Source organism: Nematolebias whitei, chromosome 16 (genome assembly GCF_014905685.2).
Source record: "Nematolebias whitei isolate Nwh7 chromosome 16, NemWhi1, whole genome shotgun sequence".
Taxonomy (NCBI): domain Eukaryota; kingdom Metazoa; phylum Chordata; class Actinopteri; order Cyprinodontiformes; family Rivulidae; genus Nematolebias; species Nematolebias whitei.
In genome coordinates, this window is record NC_056513.1 from 43683196 (window position 1) to 43710422 (window position 27227).

The window sequence follows — 27227 nt, forward strand, 5'->3', positions numbered from 1 at the left end:
CATCCATCCATCCACCCACCCATTCATCCATCCATCCATCCATCCATCCATCCATCCATCCATCCATCCACTCATCCATCCATCCATCCATCCATTCACACATCCATCCATCCATCCAACCATCCACCCACCCATCCATCCAACCATCCACCCAACCACCCACCCACCCATCCATCCATGATCACCCACCCACCATTTGAGTAGTGTGGCTGAGGCTGTGGCAGTCAAATTTAAAATTGTTGGACATTTGAACATTGAACATTGTGACAGCTTTCTTCCACCTTAAATATATCTGAGACAGCTCAACATGTGCAGACATGCTGAAATAGCACCTTCTACAGACCACAGTCTTTCTTAAGCAGAACAAGAACCTGGGAATAAAGATTTTACCGCTCACCTGCAGGCACTTATGGAAAAGTGCTGCTGTCTTGTCAGTTTGATGAGTTAACATGATGATGAACATGATCCTCTGATTTTTAAACACACTTTCAAAGTAATTAAATACATTTAATATAACTTGTTAGTCTTAACTTGATCTATAGGCAAGTACTCAAATACAAGCACTTGGTTTGTACTCAGTTTGAAACAAAAAGTGGTACTGGTGTATCTGTAGAAGGATGGATGAAACAGCTTTTCCAAATAAAAACACTTTCTTACAGCATATCGTTTAAAGAAGTGCCTCTGTCTGAGGAGAAGGAAGCAGATGACAACAGAGATGGCTGTCTGGGCCAGAGTGAAGATGAGGAGGGACGACTTTATTCCTTTGCTCAGTCTCTGTTTAAAAAGATGAAGAAAATACAAACAGATGTTGCAGGACACATAAAACACATTTATCCACCATGAAACATTCTCTAAATGATTTCCTGCCTTTCAGTCGAGGTAACGTGACCCCTGTTCTCCCACTGATGGATGGCGCCTATGGCTTCCGTTTCTTTGACCTTCTCATCTGGGTTTAGTTTTTTCAATGTGTCATGATTTGACTTGCAACTTTGTTACAAAGTAACTTCTGCGCTTTGGTTAGATTTATTTTCTGTGCTTGTTTTTGGTGATAGTCTAGGTTATTCTTGTTTTCCTGATGTTAGTTAAATCGTTGGATTAGTGCCACTCATGTCTTAGTATTGGTTTAGGCTTTGTTTTAGTCACTTGTTGGGATTCAAGGTACAGCTTTAAGTTGGTTTCGATCCCATCTTTGAAATAAGAGTGTTTCTGTAAATCTAGGACAGCATTCCTCCTATGTGTCTCCTCTGAAATATGGGGTGCCCCAGGGGTCAATATTAGTGTCTGTTCTTTTTGCCTTGTACTTGCTGTCTCTGGGTTTTATCTTTAAAAAGCACAGAGCCTCTTTTCATTGTTTTGCAGATGATATTCAAATCTATCTACCTGTAACTACAAATGACAGCCAGTCTGCTGTACACATGTTACAGGTTAGTCTTAGGGACGTACAGGCGTAGTTGAGAGCAAATATTCTGAACCTGAATAAGGAAAAAGCAGATTCTGGTGTTCAGTCAATGCAATCCCCTGCTTGGGCATGACAGTGTGGTTGGTGCTTTGTCCTCCTTCTGTCGTCCGTTTGTAAAAAGTCTGGGCGTGATGGTTGATCCTCTGTTTAAATTTGATAAGCATGTTAGCACTGTTGTCAAAGCCAGTTTCTTCCAGCTGAGGACCCTTGCAAACATAAAATCTTACCTTCCTCGGCCTGATCTAGAGAGAGCTATCCACGCATTTATTACATCATGTTCGGATAATTGTAATTCTTTGTATTCAGGGTTGGACCAGAGCTCCCAGCAGCGATTGCAGAGCGTCCAAAACGCTGCAGCCCATCTGTTGACGAACACAAGGAGGCGTGGATCTATTACCCCCGTTTTACACTCCCTTCACTGGCTCCCTGTTGCTTTTCGGGTGAAATTTAAAGTTTTATTGATTGTTTTTAAGTGTTTAAACTCCATGGGCCCATCTTACCTAAGTGAGCTGCTGCAGCCCTACACTCCATCCAGAGCCCTGAGGTCAGCCGACCAGCTCTTGCTGGCTGCAGTCTCTACAGCGAGGCTGAAGACTAGAGGTGACAGAGCCGCCTCTGTGGCAGCACCCAGACTGTGGAACAGCCTCCCTCTCCCAGTCAGTAGACCAGTTTAAGTCCAGACTGAAAACACATCTGTTCTCCCTGGCCTTTAACTTCACTTCAACTTCAAATTAGTACCTGACTGATTCGAGCTTTGGGGAAATTGCAGCAACTGAAATAAAGTATGTCTTGGTTTTATTTGTATTATTATTTTATTGGTATTTTAAAGCACATTTTTATCATACTTTTATTTTTATTAAACTCAATTTTATTTCTTTTATCATATTTTTATCTATGAAGTTGTAATTACTGTGAAGCACTTTGGTCAGCTGACGTTGTGGTAAACGTGCTATTTAAATCAACTTTGACTTGTCTTGACTTACTACTCGTTGTCTCTGTACGTTAGACCTGGTTTTAACTACCAGCATGTTGACCTTGTTGTTGATCACTGTTCAAATGTAAAAGGCAATTTTATTTTTGCCCATGCCTGTTTGTATTTGTCTGTCTGTTAGCAAAATAACTTGTGAACCACTGGATGGATTAAAATGAAACCGTCAGGAAGTAATTGTTGACTATGATTGACAACTGACCCAAGTTAGTGTGGCTGCTACAGTTAATCCACATTAGCAAACGCAAAAATGGCAACTCAGTCAGTTTTACGACAAAAAAAAAAAAAAAACTAAAATTTTGTGCGTGATAACTCATCAACACCATCACTATTCCAATAACAACACATTCAGTGTAGGACAACACTCCAGTAGCGTTAGCGTTAGCTAGGAGACATCCTCAAAACATACTCTAAGATAACAAATTGTGTGCCATCTTTGCTCAAAACTTCAACCCTGTCAACCCTGTTTATATGTTAGCAAAATATCTCTTGCAACACTGGTAGGAATTTAATGAAATTCTTAGAAAGTAATCACTGAATGTATATCTACATCTGCAACTGTAAATCAGGGACCTCGATCATTTGAGGAAGATGTTTTCTAGTTTTGCTTTAAAGCAAAGTTTCCTGAAATGATTGTGATGACCGGCGAGGTGGCTTAAGAGCAATCTATGGTCGCCAAGGTCAGCACTGGCCACCACCTGGTGCACCTGGTGCACTACCTCTGACAAGCAAAGAAAACAAACAAACAACAACCAAAGAACAACCTACTACTTTACTTGCACTGAACAAAAACATAAATGCAACATGTATTATTTTTAACTCCCATTTTCCATGAACTGAACTTGACATGACATGACTTGACATGCTGTGCTAAGCGTGCCTGATCCAAGACTCAAGTCAGTCCAAGACTCGACAACAAAACAAGTTTAACTTACTGACAACTCATCAACACCATCACTATTCCAATAACAACACATTCAGTGTAGGACAACACGCCAGTAGTCAATTACATGCCAGGGAGACAGAAAAGTGGGTGAAGAATTTATCTGACAGACAGCTCACCCAGCCGGAGACAGAGATTCTTGCCAGGGGACTGAACTTTGCGGTTGCACCAAGTAGAATTCCTCTGGTGGAGATGATCACAGCCACAGAATCAGCCATCCGCAACAACAAAATGAAAGAGGCTGAAGCAGAACAGCTCAGAGTCAAAGTTTCATCCTGCCTCAGCAATGCCAAACCACCACCTTCCAACATCAGTAGAGAGGAGAGGGATGCACTCACCACTCTTAGCAAGGACAAAAACATCATCATTCTCCCAGCAGACAAAGGAAGGTGCACAGTGATTTTGAACCAGAAAGACTATCATGAGAAAGTTATGACACTCCTTAGTGACTTAACCACTTATGAACCTCTGAAAAGAGATCCAGGAAGTGGTTACAAGAAGAAGTTGATAGATTGCCTGAAAATGTTGGAGCAGGACAAGGCTATTGACCGTTTTCTGTACCACAGACTGTACGCAGGGGAGGCCACACCTAGTCTGTATGGTTTACCTAAAATCCACAAACAGGGTGTACCTTTAAGACCAATCGTTAGCATGATTAACTCTGTCACTTACAATGTTTCCAAATATCTGGCGTCTGTACTCATCCCTTTAGTTGGCAGCTCAGAACACCACATACAGAACACCATGGACTTTGTGGATAAGGTGAGGGATGTCATCATGGAGACTGATGAAACAATGGTCTCTTTTGATGTCACATCACTCTTTACATGCATTCCTGTTGATGATGCAGTAGAGGTGGTCAGTTTAAGATTAAAATCAGACACCACTCTGAGCAGCAGGACCACGCTTTCCACAGAACAACTGTGTCAACTCTTGAAACTGTGCCTGCAGTCAACCTACTTCACATATGGGGAGCAATATTATAGGCAGAAACATGGGTGTGCTATGGGGTCTCCAGTTTCTCCTATTGTTGCCAACCTGTACATGGAGGAGGTAGAAAAGAGAGCCTTGACGTCCTTTTCAGGGACACCACCAAGTCATTGGTTCAGGTATGTTGACGACACCTGGGTTAAAATTAAATCTCAGGAAGTCCAACATTTTACTGACCACATCAACTCTGTGGATAAATACATCAAGTTCACACGAGAAGATGCAAAAAATGGCAGGTTGGCTTTCTTGGACTGTGAGGTCTCAGTCTCTGATAGAGGACATTTGCAAACTGAGGTGTACCGCAAACCCACCCACACAGACCAGTATTTGCAGTTTGACTCCCATCACCCTTTGGAGCACAAGTTAGGAGTCATCAGGACTCTGTACCACAGAGCAGACAGCGTCCCCACTAGCTCAGGAGCCAGGCAGAAGGAGAAATCCCACACAAGACAGGCTCTAGAGCAATGTGGATATCCTAACTGGGCCTTCCTGAAAGCAGAGAAGAAACCCAAAGAGGACTCCAGTCAGCCATCAGGTGAAAAGGAGGAACCCAGACCCAGACCAGTGGTCATTCCGTATGTTGAGGGGGTATCAGAGAAACTGAGACGTTTATTTTCTAAACATAACGTCCCAGTGGCTTTTAAACCCCAAAATACATTAAAGACTGGTTCATCCCAAAGATCCAGTCCCCCGGCACAAACAGAGTAATATTGTGTATGTTGTTCAGTGTCAGGAGGGCTGTGATCAGTCTTACATCGGGGAAACAAAACAGCCACTGGCCAAAAGGATGGACCAGCACAGAAGATCAACATCATCAGGCCAGGACTCTGCGGTCTACACTCATCTCCAGGCCAGCGGTCACTCTTTCAAGGATGAAGATGTTCACATCCTGGACAGAGAGGAACGATGGTTTGAGAGAGGAGTAAAGGAGGCCATCTTTGTGAAAAGAAACCGTCCATCATTAAACAGGGGTGGAGCCTCCGGGTTCAACTGTCCCCCTCTTACAATGCTGTGATTGCTAGTATCACTCAGCCCTCTGTGAATAGTAAACAGCCATCAGGTGCTAATGATCCATTGTTAGGCTGATGGTCCTTCTTGAGCATGTGATCAGCTGGTTTTGGTTGTCAGCAGCAAACTGGTTGATCCACCCTGAGAAGGTGCTATTTAAGAGACTGAGCTGAATACAGCACCTCAGACTGAGGAAGTCTCTCGGATGAGAGACGAAATGTTTCTACATTTTTTTTGTTGTTTTGCTTTGTTTTGGTTTTTGAATGTCCAGAGGACCAGATTTAACTTTTTTAGATTTTTCTACCTGGATTATTGAGCATGCATCAGGGGATTACTTCTGAATGTTTCAAAAAAACCTGTTCAATGATTTATGAGATGTTTTGTTCACAGTACAGACTAATAACAGATATATCTCACCTTAGCCTTCAGAGGCAGAGCAATAATATTAAAACATAAAATGTAGTAGAAGACAACAAAAAGGTACATAACACTAACAAGAACAACATAAACAAAAATACATAACACCAAAAAAAAACTTGACTCAGAGACATAACAAGAAGCTGCCACCAACCATGGAGTAGTATTCGTCATCACATTCTGCATTCGTCTCCTCACAGGTCTTATAATTGTCCAGGTCCACAGCGTAGATGATCACAGCAGCTACCGACAAAACTGCAGAGATCATGCTCGTCATCAAACACATCCACACCTGAAAAACACATTCCCTCTGTCATTACAGGCTTCAGAAGTTTGTTAGCTGTGATACGTGCATCACACCTTTATCATATTTGGAATATTGTCCCTTAAGTGTGAGTATGAATGGTTGTTTGTCTCCATGTGTCCCTGTGATGGACTGGAGACCTGCCCAGGTGTCCCCTGCCTCTCGCACAGTGACTGCTGGACATGAGCACCAGTGACCACCTCAACCGAGAAAGGAAGAAGCGGGTAAAGATGATGGATAGATGTTTACTGTCAAACATTGCTTTATATCTCACTATGGGAAGTGCCTTCAGGGGTGACCAATTACGGAAGCTGCAATATCACCAATTCTGTCACTGACAGAGCAGTCGCAGGGGTGTGTGCAGGGGTGTGTCCCCTTTTTTAAGCGTCCCTGCTGTACACTTCACCTTCTCGCTATTAGAGATGGATATAAGGCTCTTTAAGGGAACTGGATCTTGAAGATCCGTTTGATTCATAGAGACGTTCAATTTTGAAAGACAGTGACCTCATCACATACGGCATATGTGCTGACGTATGTCATCACGGCCATACCGTGTTTTGTCAAGCCCCTCCTGAGCTGCTGCACTTCTCAGCCTTTGCATGTTCTTTGTCTCAGTGAAAAAGAGAAGGAGGACAATTTGTCTCTGTGACTGAGGAGAAATATGAAAAAATTATGAGGAAAGAAGTAAAACTATTAACAGCTCTTTACAGTCTGCAACTTGGTTCTTAATAATTGTTGTAAAGAGACGTTCAAACATTCAGGCTCGTTTGCAAACGTCTCTACTTGCTATCTTCCATGTGAAGATCAGAATAACTCCTCAGCTGTCCAAATCAAGATTATGCAACTGCTGGTGGACTCAGCCGTCAAGACTAATCCTGTATGTGTTTTTCTGGTTTTGGACTTGTCGTTAGATTTGTTTCACTAAGGCTTTTTACAATGTGGCAAACCTCTTTAAAAGAAACGAAGAACCTTGATTTTGGAGGGTTTTGTGCGAGCTAAATGGCTACAGCTGGTTCCTCCCAGCAGAAAACAGGTGGCAGTAAGGATAAGTACATTGTAGGATTTCAGGAAGAAAAGAAACAGAGAAGATGATACATAACAACAGCTAAAGCCTAAAATGAACCAAACAGTGGTGAAAAACTTAATGTAGCTAAATTGTGCTCAGTAATATTAATTCTTATTTAAAAAGATCATTGCTAAAAGCAAAAATCAGCAAAACAGTAGCTAAAATGAGCAATACAGAAAAATCTAGAGCAAGTATGATAATGATTTCCGAAAACACTTTTTGGACTGAATAAAAAAAAAAAAAAAAATATATATATATATATATATATACAGTAGTCCCTCGCTACTTTGCAGTTTGTTTATAGCAGACTCGCTCTATTGCGGGTTTTTTTTTAAGTACTGTACATGTATAGTATTTAAAACAAAATTTAAAAATGCACCGCCATTTTGTAGTTTTCTTTCATTAAGTCATCACTGTTTTTCCAGTCTAAAGAACTACGTTACCCAGAAGCCATCAATTCACTTCCCAGAAGTCAACACTGCTCTTTCAACCACTGCTTGCTGCAAATGGGCAGCGAAGTCAGAAGTTCTGTAAGTTCTGCTGCTCACAGGACTGGCAGGAAAGTCTCAAATAATCCTGAAGCTGAACTCGTCCTTCAAGTTGTTGCTTCACTGTGAGTAGCTGGGCTGCACCTGATCCAGAATCAGTGTGACCCGGACCCTGGGAGCTACAGACGACAGATGGCTGCAGGGTTCACTCAGGTTCTGGTCGTGCGGTGCTGGTCCGGACCGGGCCAGAGGTGGTGGATTAAATACTGGGCAGCAGCACGTGCACATCAAGCTGGACGGAGCAGTGGGCTTTAGTCATGCTGTACCGGGACTTTTTTCATCTATCGGGTCGGACCGGAACCGAGCCCCTCCTGTACTGCAGAGCCTGGTAAGTATAATTTTGCAGCTCCTGTACATATAAGTACTGTATGTTGTTAAAACGAGTAGGTTTCAGAGTTCAGAGGACTGACTGTGGGCTTCATCGCTGCAGGAGCGTCTGCAGAAACGAACGGAGTTGGAAAAAACCCAGAGTTGGACCGGAACCAGAGCTGTTGCTGTTCTGCAGAGCTAGTAAGTAAAATTTAGTACACATGTTGTTAAAATGACATAGGTTTAAGAGTCTAGAACATTCCAAGAGTGTGGGAAGGGTTTCCAAAGCCTTAATATAAAGTTTATTGTACTTGAACTTGGACTACTGTGTGGTTTTTCACTTATCGCGGGGCTTCAGGGTACAGAACTCCTGCGATAAACGAGGGATTACTGTGTTTTTTTTATTTTATTTTATTAATTAAATCAAAGTATACAATAAGAAAACATATTTTTCAGGTTGAGCCAAGTGTTTAATAAACTAATGGTCAACTACCAGAAAGTATGCTGAAAAGCTGCTTGCAAAATATACAGAAGAAGCTTTAAGCTGGAAAGCTGACGAATATTCACACAATAAATGAGACACATTTGAATTTGATGGTAAATATCTGCTGAGGAGTGCGCTTGGAGCATACTCACAATCTTAATGGTGCACTCTTTCTCCAGGATGATGGCAATCACTCCGGCTATGATGAACTGAAGACACAAAACAGAGAAGGCAACAAAAGAAGTTTTATCTACTCAGCAAATCAACACATTTGATTAATGATCAAAATACAATTATTTTATCTCATTATTTTTATCATTTTTGATGCAGCCTGCAGCCTCAGGATTACCAGATGACCACCCAGCAGTTACCGCTGTCAAAACAATCAAAGCAGTTTGAGAAAAGGTTTAGATTTTCTGTGAAGATCGATGAATGCCGAGTGCTAAATAACTTTCCTGAAATGTGTTTAAGAAGCTGAAACTGAGTAACTGAAGTTAAAAGTTTGGCAGCGCGATGACGCAGTGGTTAGCACTGCTGCCTCACAGCAAGAAGATCCTGGGTTCAATCCCCGGTTGGACCGGGGTCTTTCTGTGTGGAGTCTACATGTTCTCTCCGTGCTGCGTGGGTTTTCTCCGGGTACTCCAGTTTCCTCCCCCATGTCCCAAAAACCTGCATGTTGGTCTGCCTTCAGGCCCAGGCCTCCCTTGCAAAAGAGATCTGTGATCTCAGTGGGATTTGTCTAGTTAAATAAAGGTTAATAAATAAATAAATAAATAAATAAAACAAATATAACACTAGGTTAAACAAGCAAAACACTAAAACAAGCAGAAGAGTGGCTAAAATAAACAGTAGCTATAAGCAAAAATGAGTGAAATAATAAATACAAGTTGTTGACAAAATACTATGGATCAAACTAAAAATTGCTACACAATAGCAAAAAGCTAAAGGTATTCAAATTGTAGCTAAATCCTTAAATAAACAAAATAGTAGCTAAAAGCTAAAATGAGCTAAATTGTAGCTAAATCATAAATAAGAAAACAAAATTGACTGCGTACACCACTGTAGATTTCAGAGAACAATGTGTTTGAAAGAACTGACCAGAGCTCAGAGCATTTCTGTATCTGAATGGTTAAAAAAGTACAGCATGTGCAGAAGTAGTTAGATTACAAAAGAAACTGACGGAAATTTAAAAAACAGGAAAACAATTGAGAGAATGCTGAATCTGCTTTTGAACTATCACGTCCGTTACAGTTGACCAAAAATAAAACCTCATTTCAGCAAATGTTAACAGCTAAAGGATAATTCTTTGGCCTACATTAACTGATTAACTTCTGGAGTAAACACACTACAAGACGGCCACCACAATAAATTAACATTAACCCGCCAAAAATAGCTAAACCTCAGCGATTTTTACAGACTCTGAGCTAAAGTTTGCTGTAGCAGCAGCTGAGGGTCATTCATAACACAAACCCCAAACTCTAACAGGTTATGTGATTGTTTGTAGTGTTGCAATATTGCATGAGATCATACTTTTTTAATTCAACCTTTATTTTACAGGTTAATCCCATTGAGCCTCGAGGACTCATTTACAAAAAAGACCTGATTTCAACAAAGAAAGATGACAACAACGGACAGTTATATAAAAAGGCATACAGATTATTTTTTACAAATACTTAATGTTACTTTTGAAGCAGTAGTCTGATAATCAAAACTCGTGGAGGAAAAAGAAGCCGAATGCATAATGGCACAAAGACAAGGGATGTGGGCAACAAACTGTTATTTAAAGGGAACCGAAAGTGCTGCTGCAGCACGTCGTGACCTCAAACAAGGAACCAGAGCAAAGAAAAATACATTCTACAAGCACGGTGCCTAAACTGCCAACCCATTTCAACACTGCAGGCACAATATTCACTGTAAGTTTGTTTTCATGGCTCTAAAACAGATTTTATTTCACAACAAATACTGAAATAATACATCATTTAACTGAAATGGATGAGGTGTCGCATGTGAAAGTGTCACATGCCCAGAGATGTTTGCTGAGATGATGGCTGCCTTAAAGCTCCCAAACCAAAGATGCATAATGTATGACAAACACAGGACATCTTGACTCATGCTCAACAATTCAGGTAGAAAAATCGAACAACGTTAATGTTAACAAGCACTAAGTTTTAAACATTTGCCAAGTTAACAAAGCACGAGTGTGTATATGAGGCGCCTCAGTCCAGGACTGACGTGTTCTGGCCGCCTTGGTCTATTCAGAAGACACACTGAGGCAGCGAGGGGGGCCGGAGACACCCTACCACTGAGCCATCTGCCCACTGGAGGGATCAAACAACAACAACCAGTTTGATTACTGGGGGGATATTGATGATGGCACACAGTGTCGTTAGTTTTAAACAATAGTTAACCACACAGAGGATTGCTGAAGAGAGTTAATTCATTATGTCCAGTAAATGACTGGAGGGAGACGTCTGACACATTTAAGGCGTTGCACTCTGCTTCAGCCCTGCAGAGTTCTGCTCCATGCCACTTTTGGTTCTGCTCTGCCCGCTTCCTTTCTGAAGGCTCAAATGAGCGGGAAGTGGCCGGCTTCATCTGTGATATAGAAATGGCTAGAGGAAGCTTAAAGGCAGATGGTCTATCGCCGCTTTTCCATTAGTACCAGTTCAGCACGGTACAGCATGGTTCAGCTGGTTTTCCGTTACACTCTAGTGTAGTGGTTCTAGTGGGCGGGTTCAGAGTTCAAAAACTTTTACCCGCTTCTTCCATTTTTGGGTCACGGGGATCGCCAGTGCCCATGTCCAGCAATCACTGTGCGGGGACACCCTGGACATGTCTCCAGTACATCACAGGGACACATAGAGACAAATGAGACAAACAACCATTCACTCTCTCACTCACACCTAGGGACAGTTTAGAGTCACCAATCAGCCTAACATGCATGTTTTTGGTCTTTGGGAGGAAACCGGAGAACCCGGAGAAAACCCACACATGCACGGAGAGAACATGCAAACTCCACACAGAAAGGCCCCCGGACTGGGATTTGAACCGGCAACCTTCTCGATGAGAGGCAGCTGCTCTACCAGTTGCGCCACCGTGCGGCCCGACCCTGAAACAATTCAACTCAATTCAGTTTATTTATACAGCACCAAGTCACAACAGGTCGTCTTAGGACACTGAACAGAAACATTCATGTATAAAAATAATAATTTAACATTATTTATCTGAGGAGCAGCTTTGAGTTTAACTTCATCACAGAACTCTCATCGGTACAGGGTGAGAATCTATTTTCAAGTTTCTGGTAAATTAAAAAGAATACACTTTATTAAAAGGATCAAATTAAACAATATATAAATATGTCCTGCTAATGAGCTTTTAATGAACTTTAGTTCACCATTAAATCTCTGATGAACCAGATTCTACAAAAACATCTATATTTAAAATTTTACGGGTTTTCTTCATCATTTGATGTATTTGCACTCATTGTGTCTACTTTTATTGTTCAATTTAGACGTGTGGTTTTGTTTCTTGTATACAGATTTTTTTTAGCTTTGCTTTAAAGTTTAATTCTTGTTTTGTTATTTGTACATCTGTGGGTTAGAATAAAGTTGAACTAAAGAATGTATCTCTTCTTTAAACATGTTCGAGGGAAATATTCCTGAGAGATCCAACATTTTTCAGTCGGGTCATCTGGACAGTTTTTTTTTTTTTGTGCTGAAACATTTCACCTTTGATCCAGAAGGCTTCATCAATCAAGGAAACACACAACACAAAACTGATTCTTCCCCCAACAGCTTACTCCGAAGTGGAACAAACCAGTTATGTTGGTGCTAAGAAGGTCTGTTTGGTGCACCCCCTTTTGCCTCCTCCATTGCTGGCCCTCTTCCTTGTTGACGGATGGAAGGCGAAAAGTTTCAGCACAAAAGAAAAAAGAAACTGTCCAGATGACCTGACTGAAAAATGTTGGATTGTATACCTGGATTATTGAGCATGGACTTTGTTGTTTTCAACCAGTTTGTTAGTAAAGTGCTGCTTTCCCCTCCTCAGCCGCCTGATGGTTTGCCAGAATCTCCTCGGAGCCGACCGAGAGTCTCTATCCAAGGTCTCACCGAACTCCTCCCACATCCGAGCTTTTGCCTCAGCAACAGCCAACGCTGCACACCGCTTGGCCCTCCGGTACTCCTCAGCTGCCTCCAGAGTCCCACTGCCCAACAAGGCCCGGTAGGACTCCTTCTTCAGCTTGACAGCCTCCCTAACCCGAGGTGTCCACCACCGAGTTCGTGGGTGACCACCGCGAGAAGCACCGACAACCTTGCAGCCACAGCTCAAGGCAGCTACCTCAACAATCGAGGTGCGGAACATGGCCCACTCAGACTCAATGCCCCCCACCTCAGCTGGGATGCAGTTAAAGCTCTCCCGGAGGTGTGAGTTGAAGATCTCTCTAATAAAGATAAAGACCCACCAGATAAAAAAAATGAAGTATTAAAAAAGACCAATCAATAAATAAAAACAACGCTAAGAGAAAATCAAGCAACAACTATGTTGAGGACATAACCAGCTAGCTTCTCTTGTTCCTGCCAGGAGTGGCTGAATTATACAACCTAACGGCACAAGGGACAAACGAGCTCTTTAGTCTCTGAGTAGAGCACCTCATCGAAAAGAATCTGGTGGTCAATGAACTTCACTGATGAGAGAAGATCACGTTCAAGGGATGGCCCTGACTGGACATGTTCATCCTGATCTTGGAGCACGTCCTCTGCTCCACTACCTTCTCCACAGAGTCAAGGCCCAGTCCCACCACAGAGCCTTCCTTCTTATTAAGCCGATTCAGCCTTAGGATGTCCTTCTTCTTAGTGCTTCTCCCCCAACACACACCAAAACAAGGGAAGATCGTATCTCAAAACTAAAGGATTTTTCTAAACTCGTCATAGTTTTTCCAAACTTATTTACAGTATCTTAAAATAAAGGTAAGATAATATATGTTTTTAAAATTTATTTAAAAAGAGAAGCGTATGGGGCAGCACGGTGGCGCAACTGGTAGAGCTGCTGCCTCTCAGCGAGCAGGTCCCTGGTTCAAATCCCGGTCCAGGGGCCTTTCTGGGTGGAGTTTGCATGTTCTCTCCGTGCATGCGTGGGTTTTCTCCTGTAGTGGACTAGGCCCATGTCAAAAACTAAGTCTAAGGTCAAAAATCTTGACCTTAAGAACCTTGTGGGACAGGAACTGTCATTTCATTGATTTGAATCCAGAAATACAGGTTCACCCATCCTGAGACTTTCTCTCTGAAGATTCAAGTGAAAAGAACACTCTCTGTTTTATTATCATTACTATTTTACAAATGTTGATAATCAAAGTGTCTTAGTTCAAACCATTTTAGATGTTGCAGTGAACTAATCAATTTTATTAACTGTGTAATGATTTTTTCTCACGCAAAGTTAGAACTCATGTCAAAGCTGTTACAGAGTAATTATGCCTTTTCTGATTTCTGCTTTTGAATGAGCAAGTGTAAGTTGGTCCAAGGTTGGAGTCAAACGCAAAACAAGTTGTTGGCATGTTTTTAGAATCCTCTCAGACATAAATATAGAGGTTTTTGGCACCTGTTTCTGAAACGCGCCAAAACAAAACTCTCTCTGTCTGTGAGAACATTTCTGATCTTTCCATAACAATTCTTGCTGTCTTCTAACCTCTTACGTCACAAAACACACCCCGTCTGGTCGGTTCTGACCAATGGGAATACTCCCAAAAGTGGACCGGAAAACAGCTCTTTAAAATGTCAGTACTTCCTGGTCTGTAAGGTTCTGTTCGAGATCTGTAAACTACACAGTTCTGTTAGAAGCTCTGGGATGGTGCTGGAACAGTTCTGGGACAGTTCTGTTCAGTTCTGATGGAGTGCTGTTGGAGTTCTGCTGGATACACAGTCCAACCAGTTCTGTGAGAGAAGCCCAGTTCTGTGAGAGATGGGATGATCCTGACATGACAACAGAGCTCTTCCGAGTTCCATGGGATTATAACATTTTCACTCGCCACTACTTCTGACGATTCACAGCATACTAAGGAGACGCTGGACAGGTAGCGTTAACGGAGCTCCATATCTGCTGATTAACTTCAGAGAGGTAACGAGTCAAGTTTCCTACCAAGCGTACCGGGGAGAGCTGGGGTCTGACGGAGAGTGTCAATTCTGGTGAACACTTCCCCTCCCATACCATCTTTACTCCCTCTAAACTTCTTTCCCATCTTTAAACTTTCTATCAAGTAGATATACTTCCAGATATTTAGAAATGTCTGTGTAAAATGCTCATCCACATCCGTGTGGGTAAAAGATCATAATTGTACAGTTTCATAAATGTCTGTGGTGAAGCAACGGAAAAATCATGGCCGTATGATTTTTCCTGATTGATTGCTTATGTTGTTATTTTCATAATTTGCCAAATTAATGTAAATGTTTGATGTTAAATTTTGATTCTGTAAATAAATGACCGCATTCATTTTGATGGGTCAAATATAAATGACGTCTCACGTTTGCATTTCCTTAAATTCAATGCACGTTTTATTCAGTCCAGAAAAATGAGGAATCCGTGTTAAATGATGAATATATCCGAGCATCTGTTCATCTACACTCCGGGTACTCCGGTTTCCTCCCACAGACCAAAAACATGCATGTTAGGCTGATTGATAACTCTAAATTGTCCCTAGGTGTGAGTGAGAGAGTGAATGGTTGTTTGTCTCGTTTGTCTCTATGTGTCTCTGTGATGGACTGGAGACCTGTCCAGGGTGTACCCCGCCCCTCGCACAGTGATTGCTGGACATGGGCACCGGCGACCCCCGTGACCCAAAATGGAATAAGCGGGTAAAGATAATGGATGGATGGATGAAGAGAAGCGTATGGAGTTGATTAAACGACAATTAGATGCCATTTTAGAAGGACAAAAAAAGGCTAAATTGAAATATAAGCTTCTATTTTGGATTCATGTATGTGAGCATCCAGTTCCAGATGAGTCAGTGCCTCACCGCCACAAAGTTCACCGCACGTCACTCAGTGGTTAATAACGCTAGCCAACTGAACTGGAGACACATTGGAATGGCCAGCCACAGCAGAGTCTGTGCATCAAACACAAATCTCTGCAGTTTTTATAAAGAAAAAGTGTTATCCAATAAAGATGGTGGTAAAATATGATCCCCTGCTAGCAGCGTGTGTCTGCAGCCAAAATGGCGTCCAAATTGAACCCAGATTTTAAGACAGGCAGCTCCTATAACATTCTTAGTGTACAATAACTAGAAGTAGAGTGAAGAGGTGAGGTAAAGCTTTCAGTGCTACCAGCTGAGCAGAATTCACTTCCACATCCACTCATGAAATGATCAATTCATTCTCCTCATATCGAACCCAATGGTTCAGTCTTCTTGTGTCAGTCACTCAATAGGTTTGGTACTGCCATTCCACCCAGCTCTTAGGGCCTCTGTAGAACTTGATGACCCAGTCTGGGTGTTTTGGGGGGGTTTTTTTTCTAAAAAAATCTAGAATCAGACTATTGACCCTACAGAAAAAAGACAAAGGAGAAAGAGATTTAAATATATTAAAAATAGATATAAGTGTGTGGAAAGTTATTCAGTTTGATTAACCCTAACAGCCACAGAAAGGTTAAGGGGGGAACATTGCTCAAAACTGTTTAATTTGAATAATTAAAGAGAGAGGAAAAAAGATCAACCATTGTGGCAGTTATGTACACCTCAAAATATATATAAAAAAAAAAACCTGAAGTGGATAATGACGGCTTACATTTGTCAAGATTAAGTTTCTATCCAGACATTTTACCAAACGCATCGAGAACTGACAGGATGGCAGCCAAGAAGTTATTGAACTGTTGAGACACCATTTTGGCCAATGGTTTTAGCCAGAAATGAGAGATTTATTACCAGTCTGTAATTTTTCACCAGTGCTGAGTCCAGATACTTCTTTTGGAGAAGTAATTTGATTACAGCAGTATGTAGGAGCTGCGGAAAACTCCTGAAACAGGAACTTATTAACGATCTGTAGAGTCTCTGAGGCCATACAGTGTGAAACCATTTTGAAGAAACATGTTGGTCTGATGTCTATAGACAACAAGAGAAGGATTTCAGATGTTGCATGGCATTATGTCTGATTCATAGGTTCAAACTGTGTCATGATATCTAGACAGAAGTTCTGAGGGCTTATTAGCCTGAAGACAGTAGCAAACAAAGTACAGTATGTATATATTTTGTGTTGTTGCTGCGTAGTGGTAATGATGACTTCCTGTATTTTCAGAAACTGTCACTCCTTCATGAAAGCTTCATAAACTCACCATTAGTCCAGTCCACCAGGGAACCCCGAGGCTGATCACATCAGAAAGCTCAGTGAAGTGCAAAGGAATGGAGTAGGATATGATCATCAGCCCCAACATCACCTGGCTCACCTGCACACACAACAGCATCCAGAACACACACACATTTCTTTGGAAGCAGTTGGAAAGAAAAGCTCTACAATGGCACTACTGCTTAAATAGCTGCAAATTCTGTGCAAGAGCAGGTATAACGAAAGAAAAAATACTATTTTCCAACATAAATAAAATGTGCACTGTGTTACTGAGATAATTATTCATGTAGACATTCCACTAAAATCTGGGAGTCAGATCAAGACAAAACAAATAAAAACATTTGAATAGCACCAACAGATTAGGTTTAGAGACATTTATTTTCTTGTCATCTCTAAGATGATCTCAGTGTAAAACTCTGGCATCGAAGGTGGTGGGCGAAGCTGTAACCAGCATTACTGCTGTAACTATTTTTGTTAGAGAAAAAAATTATTGATACTTCACAAATGGAAATTGTGTGTTGTTGTCACATGTCAATTCAATTCAATTTATTTCTATTGCACCAAATCACAACAAAGTTGTCTCAGGGCACTGAACAGGAACACACACATACATAGAAAAGTCAGTTAGTAATGTCCATCATGTTAAAATCATACCTGTTTTGCCTTTAAGGAACTGTAAAAAGCTGATTTGAACTCAGTGATATTATTATCTTAAACAACTGGTTTCACTGGTCACTTCCAGTATGAAAGATTCAAATACTTTGGCACTGACAGTCTGGAAATGGGGTTCCGCTGCTTATTATTACTTCTATTATTTATTTCTTTATTTTTTCTTTCAACTGCTTCCTTTGTCGAGGATCGCCACTGTGAGTGAACTTGGATGAAGATTTGGCAGTTGCTGCATGCTCTTCCTGAACACAGACCACTGATCTACCACAGCCCACATGTGTGGAGCAGAGGGCTGAGGGAGCGGTGGGGGGGGGGGATTTCCCTTTTTTTACTTTGCAGCCACTGACTCGTCATTTTACCTAAAACAAATGTTCCTTTAAAATACTATTTAATTCTGTCCTATGAATATTATAAAATTAGTTTCACAGAATTTTTGCTTATAAGACATGCAGATTTGTGTAGAACAGCGGTGTCCTACACTCAGCACTCTGCCAGGTGTTTGACCACAGCTGGAGCTGGTGAGAGGTTTCACTGCTGGAAACAAATGAAACAGATTGCATGAAGACAGTGTTTGGGTTTGGATTTGAACTGTTCAACCAATTGGAGGCTCTTGAATAGGAAAATGACACAAGGTAAAATAAAATAAAAATATTGCCATTTTGGCCGATGGACTCCAATCACTGAGGATTGTTCGTCCAAGAGCCCAACTCCAATATACACACAAGCACAGACAGAAAGAGTTTCTAAAAGTCAAATGGGAGGACAGCTTGAAGAGTGAATGAAGAGCTTCCAGTTCTCAGACTCCTCTCTTGTGGAACAAATTTATAGTTTCTTTTTGTGAGGCTGGCACTGTCTACTCTCATTTATATTTAAGACTTTCCATTCGGATAACTTCTATAGCTATATTCTATGTTCTATTCTATAAATATCTGATAGATTCCATTTTGTAAATGTAAATAATGAATCTTCTTCATACACCAAAGTCAGTCATGGGGTTCCTCAGGGCTCAGTGCTTGGGCCAATACTCTTTACTTTATATATGCTTCCATTAGGTAAAATTATTAAACAGCATGGGATAAATTTTCATTATGCTGATGACACACAATTATATTTGTCCATTAAACCCAATGAATCCCATCAGTTACTTAGACTACAAGCATGTCTTAAAGACATAAAAACCTGGATGACCCTTAATTTTCTCCTGTTGAACAGACAAGACTGAGGTTTTGGTTTTTGGACCTGAGCACCTTAGGAATGAATTTTTCAGTCTTTCTCCCTCCTTAGACGCATTAATCTGTCCTCCAGCTTTAATGTTAAAAATCTTGGTGTTATTTTTGATCAGGACATGTCTTTTATCCCCCACATTAAAAACGTTACTAGAACCTCCTTCTTCCACTGCGTAATATCACTAACATTAGAAACATCTGATCTAAAGATGATGCAGAAAAACTGGTCCATGCATTTGTCACGTCTAGACTGGACTATTGCAATGGTTTATTATCTGGGTGTCCAAATACTTCTTTAAAACATCTTCAGTTGATCCAAAATGCTGCTGCCAGAGTCTTAACTGGAGTTACTGGGAGAGATCATATCTCTCCAGTTTTAGTTTCTCTCCATTGCCTCCCTGTCAAATCCAGAATAGAATTCAAATCTTACTTCTAACCTACAAAGTTCTCAACAACCTAGCTCCATCTTATATTACAGATCTTATTGTTCCATATTTTCCTAACAGAGCACTTTGCTCTCAGACTGCAGGTTTACTTGTGGTTCCTAGAGTTTACAAAAACAGAATGGGAGGAAGATCTTTCAGTTCTCAGGCTCCTCTCTTGTGGAACCAACTTCCAATCTCTGTCCGTGAGGCTGACACATTATCCAGTTTTAAAACTAGGCTTAAAACTTTCCTTTTTTGATAAATCCTATAGTTAGGGTCGGCTTGGGTTTCCTGAGCTGTCCCTTAGTTCTGCTGCTATAGGCTTAGACTGCTGGAGGACAAACTGACCACATTTTTCACTCTGCTACTGTCTTTACTTACTCTGCTCAACCTGTTTTGTATTTGTAATTATTTTTTCTATCCTTAACATGTGGTTTTTTGTCTTTCAGGTACACCTGGACCTATATCTGGACCTGGACCTATATCTGGACCTGGACCTATACCTGGACCTATATCTGGACCTGGACCTATATCTGGACCTGGACCTATACCTGGACCTGCACCTATATCTGGACCTGGACCTATACCTGGACCTGGACCTATACCTGGACCTATATCTGGACCTGGACCTATACCTGCACCTATATCTGGACCTGGACCTATACCTGGACCTATATCTGGACCTGGACCTATATCTGGACCTACCATTCTGTGTTCGTTTGTCTCTCCTTCCTGTCCTCTCAACCAGCTGGTCAAAGCAGATGGTCTCTTGTCCTGATCCTGGTTCTGCTGGAGGTTTCTTCCTGTTAAAAGGGAATTTTTCCTTTCCACTGTTGCCACTGTGCTTGCTCAGGATGGGAGACTTCAACCAGAGCCCTATGAAGAGAGAGTTGCGACACTCTTTGAACTCGCAGATACGCGGTCACGTGGTTCATGCAGCTCTCAATAGTTCCAAACAGTTCATCGCTGTCAGTCAGTTTGAGCAGCTGCTGGTGCAACATAACACATAAATCGACTTTTCTTACTTTATCTGTGTCTTTCAGTAATTATTGATCAGTAACAAACTGATTACTGATTATTTCACTGACTATGCATTTTATCAAAGCATTTTTAGTTGTGGCTGATACATTTATCATTAAATTTTAGAAGGAAACGAGTCTGCATACACATATTTGTTAGAAAAAAAAAGTCTATGCAATACAATGATCAATATAGCCATGTCAGTGTTTTATAATGTTACACATGTTAAAAAAAGATCAGAGTAACACCTGTTATAAAGCTGTTTCTGATGTTCTCTGCATGAGAATGCTCCACCTTGTCCTCCATGCAGCATCAGATCTGCTCCAGCTTACCTCAGAACATCTGGATGAATTCTTGATTTCTATAGAAGATATTAATTCAACCTTTATTTAAACAGGTTCGTCCCATTGAGCCACGAGGACTCATTTACAAGAGAGACTGAATATAATTGTTGTATTTGTCATTTTTTTTATGTCAACCAAGTACCTGATAACTGAGTTGATTGTAGCCTGACAACTATTGTAAAACTGTAATTCATTGATTAAAATGTTAATTTAAATGAAACTGTTTCTAGTTAAAATCATAAGACGACAAAATAAGTGTTAACTGTGCAAAAATAAATTTCCAAACAATTATAAAATATGTAAAATGTAAAGCAAGCTTTAATAAAGTACTTTTACTGCCATTTATACTGTTTATTAATGACATCATCTGAAGTCAGCAGGAGCACCATCATCATCATCATCACAAAGTGAGAGCTGTAAATTTAATCTGCACAAACATTTTCAATCAGGGCTCAAAATGTTGAACTGTCAAAGAAATGTGCAAGAAAATAAACTAATGTCACTCTACAGACACATTTAGAGAGAGGACAGTTCACAGAGACACAGTGAGGACGAGTGAGACAGAGACACAGTGAGGACAGTTCACAGAGACACAGTGAGGACGTGTGAGACTGAAGGAGGGTCAACCAGTTGTTCATGGACCAGAACCAAATGAGAAGAACAGCAGAACTTCCACTGACCAGTGACCTGACCAGTGACCTGACCAGTGATCTGACCAGTGACCTGACCAGTGACCTGACCAGTGACTTGACCAGTGATCTGACCAGTAATCTGACCAGTGACCTGACCAGTGATCTGACCGGTGACCTGACCAGTGATCACACATGTTCTAAATTAAACTTTGGTACGAACAGTGTTAAATAAGACATGTCATATTTTTTATTGAACAATAATCTTCATTCTAACAGTGACGTTGTAATTTCAGAGACTGAGGAAGAAACAGAAATGAGGCGAGTGAGATGAGGGACAGATGAAAATGTGTCCTCAGAGGACGGGGACATGTCAGGATCTGATGATCCAGGATCAACAGGACCAGGAGGATGGATCAACAGGACCAGGAGGATGGATCAACAGGACCAGGAGGATGGATCAACAGGCAGTCAGGGAACAGAGATGAACAACCTCAGGGAACAATTAGAACACAAAAAAAATACATGAGCAGGACAGAAGAAACTCACAGACAAGAAAATTAACTCAGTCCTGTGAAGAAAAATGTTAATGGAAAATAAATTGACATATTTTTACAAAAGATCAGATGAAGACAACTGGCATGAACAAGAACGTCCAGCTCCATCTCAATGTACCTGTGATAGTTTAATAAGTGTTTTGTTACTGTCCTACAGTTTATTGATGCTGATTTATTCTTGTAATAATTCTTATTTCTTGTTCTGTCTTGAAAGAGTCTCATCTCAACTTGACCCATGATTACCAAACACTAAACTAATAATATAAAACTAATGTAAATGAACAGTCCTGCAGTAAATACCAACTTTGTGAAGGTTATGGTGTTAAAGTAATTTTATTCAAACATCTTGATTCAGCTGTTATTGATTAATAGAAGACAGAAAATGAGATCTTGTACCTTTGTGATACTTTGAATGCAACATTCAGTTCATGAAGTCATTCTCCTCTGGTTTACCTGGAAAACATGAAAACATTGACTCATCTCCACAATCACGTTTTTCTTTAATGATAATGTCACAATTTATGCTGCAGTCTTTGACAAATGATCTATAACTTGAACTAAATTACGTCAGTCTTGTTGTCATGTTGTCATCATTCTTTGTTAAATCAGGTCTCTCTTGTAAATGAGTCCTCGAGGCTCAATGGGATTTACTGTAAAAATAAAGGTTGAATGAATCTCAGGAAAAAAGGTCAAATATTTTCATGTTGAGTTCAGTAACTGGAATTACCATAAATTTAAAAAAGACCACCTTTCAAAATTTAAGCAGTAATAGATATTTTAAAACGTTGAATTAGAAATAGACCCGTTTAAACCGTCATGTTGCAGAGCAGCTGCAGTTAAAACACAACTAGCAATTTAACATGTTTCATTAACTAAAACTGGAGACATGAAGTATTAATGTTGATAAATTGTGGTACAGAACAGTCAGATAACGCTTCACAATGGAGAAAAAGTGTCGCATTTGCATCAACTTACCGGAAAAACACGGAGAATGAACCACGTTCAATGCTGAACCGCTGCTGTTTGGAACTCTTTGCTGCTGCATGACCCACGTGACTTCTGCATTCCATTCTTTCTATGGGAGTCTGTGGGAGTCTGTGGGAGTCTATGGGAGTGTCGCAACAATCTCTTTATAGGGCTCTGGTTACAACGAAGCCAAGATTCAACTTGTCTGCTGGATTCCTTAGATAAAGAACGTTACTAATAGACTTTTATGTGAATGTTCCTGTAAAGTTCCCTGAGACAACTTTGTTGTGATTCGGCGCTTTATAAATAAACTGAATTGAATTAACTGACCACATTTCTTTACTTACTCTACCTGTTCTGTATTTGTAATTTTTTTTATCCTTGATGTGTTTTTTTGTCCATTGCCCTGAGATGACTTCTCTTGTAAATTGGCACTGTTTAAATCAGAACTGGATTTCATTAAAGGAAGCGTTGTTGTGAATAATTTCAAGGCTAGATTGGCATCAGCTCTTTGGAAGCACCACTTAATTAGTTTGTAAATCATTGTTCACAACGGTTTAGTCATTAAAAATATTAAAAGAAATGTAAACTCACCCCCAAACACTTGGGCTCTCCTTTCTGTATGGCAGCACGCAGTGCCTTTTGTCTGTCTGATAGCTTCACAACATTCACATCTTGGAGCACCTGAACCGTCAGATCCCTGGACACTGACACTGCCATCACCTGCTGAAGACTGTAAAACCCCTACAGTAGTACAATTAGAGTTATCAGACAACTTGCCCACATCTGTAGACTTCCAGCTGTCTCTCTACTGTATTACTGAACTACGTGAGAGCCATCTGCAGCACCTGACTGGTCCAGCAAGTCTGACATGCCTGAATAAACCTTCTGTAAGAACCAGAGTATCTCAGTTTAAACAAACGTGTCATCTGCATGCATTAACCAGGATATTTGTTAAATGGACATATTTTCCTTTTAATTAAAAAAAAATCACTGTCTAAGTTATTTTTTTTACAAAAACTAAGAAACACTTCAGAAATAACACAAATACAATAAATAAATTGATAGATGGATAAAAATGGCGGCACAGGTGGATCAGTTGACAGAGCTGCTGCCTCTGCGAGAAGGTCGCCGGTGTTGCACCATATTCTGTGACCACCGTATGTGGTGACCGTGGCTGGTGCATTTTTACATCACACCAGACCCGAGCCCCAACAATGGGAAAACAATATGAGGAGCAAGGGCGTCAGAAGCATCCGTAATGTGTGTGTGTGGGGGGGGGGGGGAGGGGGATGATGTGTGTAGGTGTGTGCGCATGCACGTGTGCGCCCACGTAAAAAAGGTGTTCACTAGTGTACAAAAAAAGCAACATTTCACCTGGATTTCCTTTAATTCCACACATTTAAAACATGTTTCTCACCAAGTTTGTGTAAATTCATCTGTGGGTTTAAAGACATTTTAACTTTAATACACTTTAACACAGAGCGTCAGGTCGACACTATTTGTGTTTATAGAGAAATAAAAACCATCACCACTGGACTTTTTTACTTGTGTTCAACACTCCTCATCTAAATGATGTTTGTCATGAAGCTTGAGGACAACAAGGTGTGGGGGTTTAAAGATGTTTCAACTTTAATGCACCTGAACACACAGAGTCTCTTCCACCTGCAGCGTCACAGTTACTGCTGAGATAAGATGCTACAGATGCAGCTCCTCTCAATCATCCTCCTAACATGAATATATGTTGATGATCAACCCCCCCATCAACAACTGCCAGCACTAAGCTGCTAAACTGGCGAGTGAGGAACACAGGTACCTCCACCTGTGCGCGTTTTCTGCGGAGGCAGGAAGCGACGGTGGAGGTAACCAGGAAAACCTGGAGTGGAGTTTTAGTGACTTGAGTGTTCTCCTATTAATCAAGTGGAATGGATTTGTTCACGACGAAAGAGAAACTGCGCCGCCTGAACTGTTTTATAGTAAAAAAAGGGGGGGGGGGGGGGGTTCCAAATGAAAGTTTTTTTAATGTGGGGGGGACACGTCCCCTTCACATATAATGGTTGCGACGCCTATGATGAGGAGTGACTAAAGACTTTTGCACAGTCTAACACACACACTAACTCAAATAGATACACTTGCTGCCACAATTCTAGATGTTAAATATTAACAATGGTTGTCTGTAAAAACAAAATAAATTGTGAATGCATATCACCCGCGGGGGGTCCTGACTGATGACGGGTCAGAGATAATCAGAGAAATAGCTCGAGCTAAAGAAAGCAAGAACAGAACTTAAAACACAAGATCGGGAAATAAAAACCAACCGAAGAGGCTCGTATGGATCTGATCTTCCCAAAACCAAAACCAGCCGCGCATTGCGCAATAACTGGCTGAGATTTGTGCGCCCCCACCCACCCCACCCATCAAATCTGCTCCCACTAACTAGAGTCAGAAAGCAGCTGACGAGCAGCAGGAAACAGAGTCCAGCTTACCTTGAGTGAAGAATCGCTCCTTGACGTGTCCGCAGGAGTTTTGTTGTCCTCCGGGCTGGCGCGTGTCCAGCAGGCTGTTGCGTAATTGCGCTGCGTTAAAAGCGCAGAGGAGCTCCTCCTCCACTTCTTCTGCGGGTTCCACCGAGCTGTTGGCTGAACACTCCGTGCGACTTCGTTCTGTTACCCCCAAGGTAAAGCTTTTATTTACTGTGGTTTGTTTGTTGCTTGTAAACAAGAACAACAAAATTCGTCCATGCTGTTTGTCGACGCGGTTAAAGAACGGATCTAATCCCTAAATCTAACAGGTCCTCAGGCAAATAAAGAACTAACTGGGAGGACTGGGTTCTCCAAGGAGGCATAGGCGTCGCAACCATTATATGTGAAGGGGACAAGTCCCCCCACATTAAAAAAAACGTTCATTTGGACCCCCCCACTATAAAACGGTTCAGACGGCGCAGTTTCTCTTTCGTCGTGAACGAATCCATTCCACTTGATTAATATGAGAACACTCAAGCCACTAAAACTCCACTCCAGGTTTTCCTGGTTATCTCCACTGTCGCTTGCTGCCTCCGCAGAAAACGCGCACAGGTGAAGGAGGTGGAGGTATCTGTGTTCCTCACTCGACAGTTTAGCAGCTTAGTGCTGGCAGTTGTTGATCATCAACATATATTCATGTTAGGAGGATGATTGAGAGGAGCTGCATCTGTAGCATCTTATCTCAGCAGTAACTGAGAGGCTGCAGGTGGAAGAGACTCTGTGTGTTCAGGTGCATTAAAGTTGAAACATCTTTAAACCCCCACACCTTATTGTCCTCAAGCTTCATGACAAACATCATTTAGATGAGGAGTGTTGAACACAAGTAAAAAAGTCCAGTGGTGATGTTTTTTTATTTCTCTATAAACAAATAGTGTCGACCTGACGCTCTGTGTTAAAGTGTATTAAAGTTAAAATGTCTTTAAACCCACAGATGAATTTACACAAACTTGGTGAGAAACATGTTTTAAATGTGTGGAATTAAAGGAAATCTAGGTGAAATGCTGCTTTTTTGTTCACTAATGAACACCTGTTTTTTTACGTGCGCGCGCACGTGCGCACACATCATTGTGCCCACCACCACCACCACCACCACATTAAGGATGCTTCTGACGCCCTTGAACTGGGAGGACTGAGTTCTCCAAGGAGCAGTTGTATTTTTGAAGACCTTTAAAAAAAAGATTTATTTGTAGTTGTTGAAAGCAACAGTAAAAAATATTGTTGAATTATTTCAAAATTGGCTCACAATCCATGGAATAACTCTAAATCAGAGGCGGATTTAGTGTTTTGTGGGGCCAGAGACAAAACACAGTCATGTGCCCCCACATTTTATTTTTTTTTATTTTTTGCCTAAAGCAATGGTCCTGAAACGTTTTGACATATTTATGACACATTACGTTGTTAAACTGACTCTCACAGATTCAAACAACCAAGAGTTAAACAGAGACACACCTTTGCAATAATCTGAGGCATACAAACTGCAATAATATAATATAATAATAATATAATCTGCAATAATCTGAGGCATAAAAATGTTTTTGTGTTGATATTGTTTGACTCCAAGAAGGGAAGTGACAGAGCAGAGGTCAAGGCCGAGACAAGACCAAGACTTTTAGGGTCCGAGACCAAGTCGTGACCAAGACCTCAAATAAAATAAATTAAATATAAAATTTTATTATAAAATATTTTTTAGAAATGTTACTCACTGCAACTTTAAGTTTGCTTTGAATGAATGTATCAGCTTTTATAAATTTTCAAAGCTACATAAAGAAATCAGACATTCAGTGGCCTAACTTCCTGTGCTTCAAAAATAAAATTATCCAACTGTTAAACTGGAAGCAGTTTCTTCACATGACAAGCCTTAAAAAAACTGCAGCGGCAAAACACTCTTCATAAGTCCGAACTCAAGACCAAGGATAACCATATACGTAGTTGCATTAGTTACAAGTATATTCTTTGTGATTTAAATAAGCAAATTTTATAACTGATGATTTGGCAGACATCTTCTCCCACGCCCAGACAATCACTT

At 40.9% G+C, this 27227-nt stretch overlaps 1 protein-coding gene across 1 annotated transcript in view; it reads right to left on the reverse strand.

Annotated features, from left to right (window-relative positions):
- tmem176 (transmembrane protein 176) overlaps positions 1-25230 on the reverse strand; it is a 28448-nt gene extending 3218 nt beyond the window's left edge. The window contains exons 1-6 of the mRNA XM_037690632.1: positions 25166-25230; positions 23274-23423; positions 16833-16943; positions 8669-8725; positions 5960-6097; positions 658-774 (exon numbers count right to left, since the gene is read on the reverse strand). Of these exons, the coding sequence (XP_037546560.1) occupies positions 658-774; positions 5960-6097; positions 8669-8725; positions 16833-16943; positions 23274-23399 (549 nt within the window). The 5' untranslated portion in view covers positions 23400-23423; positions 25166-25230. The remainder of the gene's footprint in view (positions 1-657; positions 775-5959; positions 6098-8668; positions 8726-16832; positions 16944-23273; positions 23424-25165) is intronic.
- Positions 25231-27227: the final 1997 nt, after the last annotated feature.